Below are 3,762 nucleotides of genomic sequence, written 5' to 3' on the forward strand. Positions count from 1 at the left end.
ATTTTAAAATTGCTCCTTAAGATCATCTGTTCCAATGCCCTCTAATAGATTGTATCATATTTTTTCTTATAGAGATAAATGTTCATATTTTATACTATGTGTCTTGTGGCCTGAAGTGACTAATTTTCTTCTCAGTAAGAGGCAATCTGATGAAAAGCTAAATGAGTGTTGAAGAGGGCAGAACAGTTAGTTGCTGGTAATTTTTTGGCTTCAGTAACCAAAGTGGATAAATTGCTTAGCACATACTAGTAATTCTTCCCCTTATCTATTTAAACCCAGGTGGCTCTCCGAAGATAAATAAAAGAATCTTTTTCTTATTTTATGTAGAGAAATGCTTACCATTCGAGTAAGGTCTTTTAGAAACTGAAAACTTGGTAAATGTTCACCGGTCAAGTTGGTCAGATTTCCATTTCATTCTAGGTCATCAGCCAAATAGATAATGAACTCAGAAACGTTAATGATCTTAATAAAACAATGGTCAATAGAGTTCCTACATCCAAGTTTTTTTTTTTTTTCCTTAACTAAGAAGTGTTTATCTTTCAAGAAAGTGTCAGTAATTGTTTTCTGCTTTGATTATTCATAATAGGGGACGAACAGGGAGGATCCGGGTCCTGTCTTTTAAAACTGGCATCATTTCTCTGTGTAAAGCGCATTTGGAAGACAAGTACAGATGTAAGTCATGTGTACCCTTTTATTAATGTTGGCTAATTACCCCAGTTCTAGATGGGGAATGACACAGTGTTCTTCATTGACAGCAGGTTCCTCATGTAAGATGTAAAACTGCTCTTAGACAGGCATAAAATTTGGTTTGTGCCGTTCTCTGTCAGACATGAAATTGTAGGTATTTAAGTAGAGAACGAGGATTAGCTTCTCCAGTACGAGTATTATTTTACATTACATCGACTGTGTCTGAATAAAACACATGTTCCTCGGGGATAAAGTCTGATTTCCTAACCCCTTTGTCTAAGTCAGAAAAAATAAATGTGAAGGTTTAATCCATGCACATGCCTCATCTTTGGATTCTTATTTAAAGAGTACTATCTGGCATTCATGTTCAACAAACCTTGTTTATTTTATAATCATCTTACTGCGAATTGTACTGACATATCCAATTCTGTGATGTGATTAACGTTTTATTATTTGAGAGACAGCTTGCCATTTCTTACAGGGTAAATATCACCTTACAGAATTTCCTTTTGACTAGCCATTGGGCTCTTCTGTGTAAAATTTGTAAATCCAAATTAAAAGCAAATGCTAGCAGAGGGATGGTTGAGGTGACGAAGCAACCGTTCATTCCCATTGTGAAGGCATGTACTTGTTTTTCCCCTTTAAATGCTCATGAGAAATCTTTTCGGTAGGAATATTAAACAAACCTAGTATATCTTGTCTTTTCTCTTTTCCCCTAAGGCCTAGCCACACAGGGATGTAGAGATGTGCTGAGCTTAAGGATAGGCAGAAGATAAAAGAGATTGAATTCCTCCAAAGCCATTCTGTGTCCTACTGCTCATTTCCCCCCTAGGAGTAAACCACAGAATACACAAGCTGTTTTAGCTCTCACTTTTATGTACTTTCCACTTGAGTTTTTCTCATCCTAAGAACCCAAGAAAAAAGAACAGCTTTCGTTAGCTGTTTGAAAATATGTTTTGGATGAAACAGAATATTTCTGTGGGCTTTCGTCCTTTAAATAGTGTAGCTACTTGTTGTAGGTTAGCTTTTACTCTGAGCTTGCTAATGGTAAAGTACCAGCACATCATAATACTTACTTGATAAACCAAGGACGCTTCCAGCCTATGTTTCAACTATTATACTAAGAGGGAACAGGTTGGAGGTTGGCCAAACAAAAAATATTAACTTCAAACTGGGATGTTTGAAGGTAATTCATAATTTTGAAATTTTGTGGATGTACTGGAGAGCTGGGGGGTTGGTGTGTGGGAGATCTCAAGTGTTGTCACTGCTATCTGAAATAAATATCCCATTCAAACATTGAATTTCTGAAAGTTTAAAGTATGCATATGAGTAGGAAAAGCTTTCATGGATTGACTTTCTTGGCAACTTTTATTTAAATATAGGATTAAAATAATTAGATTTCTGAGATCAAAAGCTGTTACAAGTGTTCAGTGCATTCATTCATTCTGTGAATCCACCTACTTGGGGCACCTGCTGTCATTCAGGGGCTGCTCTTCTGCTCTACCCATTTCTAGCACACAGTTGCTGTGTGGTCCCGATTTTGATATATTCTGGGATCTGATGTCCACAGGGGATAGCTCTTTGGGCCCGCTCTATGTTTCTTAATGCTAAAACATTTATTGTATGATGGAGGTCATGTCCTATATATAAACTATTTTCCAAAGGATTATGTTCTGGCTTAGGAAAAAGTCACATGTCAGAACTGTATGTAAACTCTCATTGCTTACAGGGCTATAGTTTACTTAAACATTGTCACACTTCATATATACACAGTGGTGATTAACTTGATCCATAAAAGTAATAAATGTGCAGATTAGTGTACAGTAGAAGCAACCCATCTGGGCAAGTAGGGAACCCCTCTCTCCTCTTGAGAATTGGTACTGGAATTGAGTAGGTGGTTTAGTTGTGCTGGCATCTACTTGGTGCTACTTTTTGATTGTTGGAATTCTCTTCTTCCTCCTGTAGACCTTTTCAAGCAAGTGGCCAGTTCAACAGGATTTTGTGACCAGCGCAGACTGGGCCTCCTTCTACATGACTCTATCCAAATCCCAAGACAGTTGGGTGAAGTTGCATCCTTTGGGGGCAGTAACATTGAGCCAAGTGTCAGGAGCTGCTTCCAATTCGTAAGTTATTCACCTTCTTGAGTAGCCTATTTATTCTTTTGCATTTTGGGAATTAATGGAAAAACCACAGATGTAGTTTCTCACATTAGCTCTCCCATAGGCAGGTAGGTAGGGGATTTTTGAAACCTCTGTGGGCAGTGGCTTCTGGAACTGTGGGTTTGGGGAGAGAGGACAGTGCACAGGAAGGGAAAGAAGTCTGTGACCAGAGCCAGAACCACACGGGCTCCTAGGATGTTGGTGGGAACATGAATCTGCAGTGATTCAGCTAGGAAAGAAAGAAATCTCCGGCCAAAGACATCCTTTGTAAAACAAGAAAATGACCTCTGTAGGTGAGTTTCATGGTCTCTTACTTTTTTCCCTAACCTAATTCTGTCATCATAACCTTCTTTTCAGTAACTGTTGGTAAACAGTTAACACAGCTATCATTTTTTTAAGCTTTCCTATTGTAATGCCAAAGAATGTTCAAACTACTGTACAACTGCACTCATCTCACACGCTAGTAAAGTAATGCTCAAAATTCTCCAAGCCAGGCTTAAGCAATATGTGAACTGTGAACTTCCAGATGTTCAAGCTGGTTTTAGGAAAGGCAGAGGAACCAGAGATCAAATTGCCAACATCCACTGGATCATTGAAAAACCAAGAGTTCCAGAGAAACATCTATTTCTGCTTTATTGACTATGCCAAAGCCTTTGACTGTGTGGATCACAATCAACTCTGGAAAATTCTTCAAGAGATGGGAATACCAGACCACCTGACCTGCCTCCTGAGAAACCTGTATGCAGGTCAGGAAGCAACAGTTAGAACTGGACATGGAACAACAGACTGGTTCCAAATAGGAAAAGGAGTATGTCAAGGCTGTATATTGTCACCATGCTTATTTAACTTATGCAGAGTACATCATGAGAAATGCTGGGCTGGATGAAGCACAAGCTGGAATCAAGACTGTCAGGAG

The 3,762-nt window shown here is 38.7% G+C and overlaps 1 protein-coding gene across 1 annotated transcript in view; it reads left to right on the plus strand.

Annotated features, from left to right (window-relative positions):
- The window catches only part of LOC104993972 (dystrophin-like), a 41,220-nt gene that overhangs the window by 16,449 nt on the left and 21,009 nt on the right, over positions 1–3,762 (plus strand). The window contains exons 3-4 of the mRNA XM_010847417.1: positions 587–672; positions 2,653–2,810. Coding sequence (XP_010845719.1) covers positions 587–672; positions 2,653–2,810 — 244 coding nt within the window. The remainder of the gene's footprint in view (positions 1–586; positions 673–2,652; positions 2,811–3,762) is intronic.

Source organism: Bison bison, unplaced genomic scaffold (genome assembly GCF_000754665.1).
Source record: "Bison bison bison isolate TAMUID 2011002044 unplaced genomic scaffold, Bison_UMD1.0 scf7180017849602, whole genome shotgun sequence".
Lineage (NCBI taxonomy): Eukaryota > Metazoa > Chordata > Mammalia > Artiodactyla > Bovidae > Bison > Bison bison.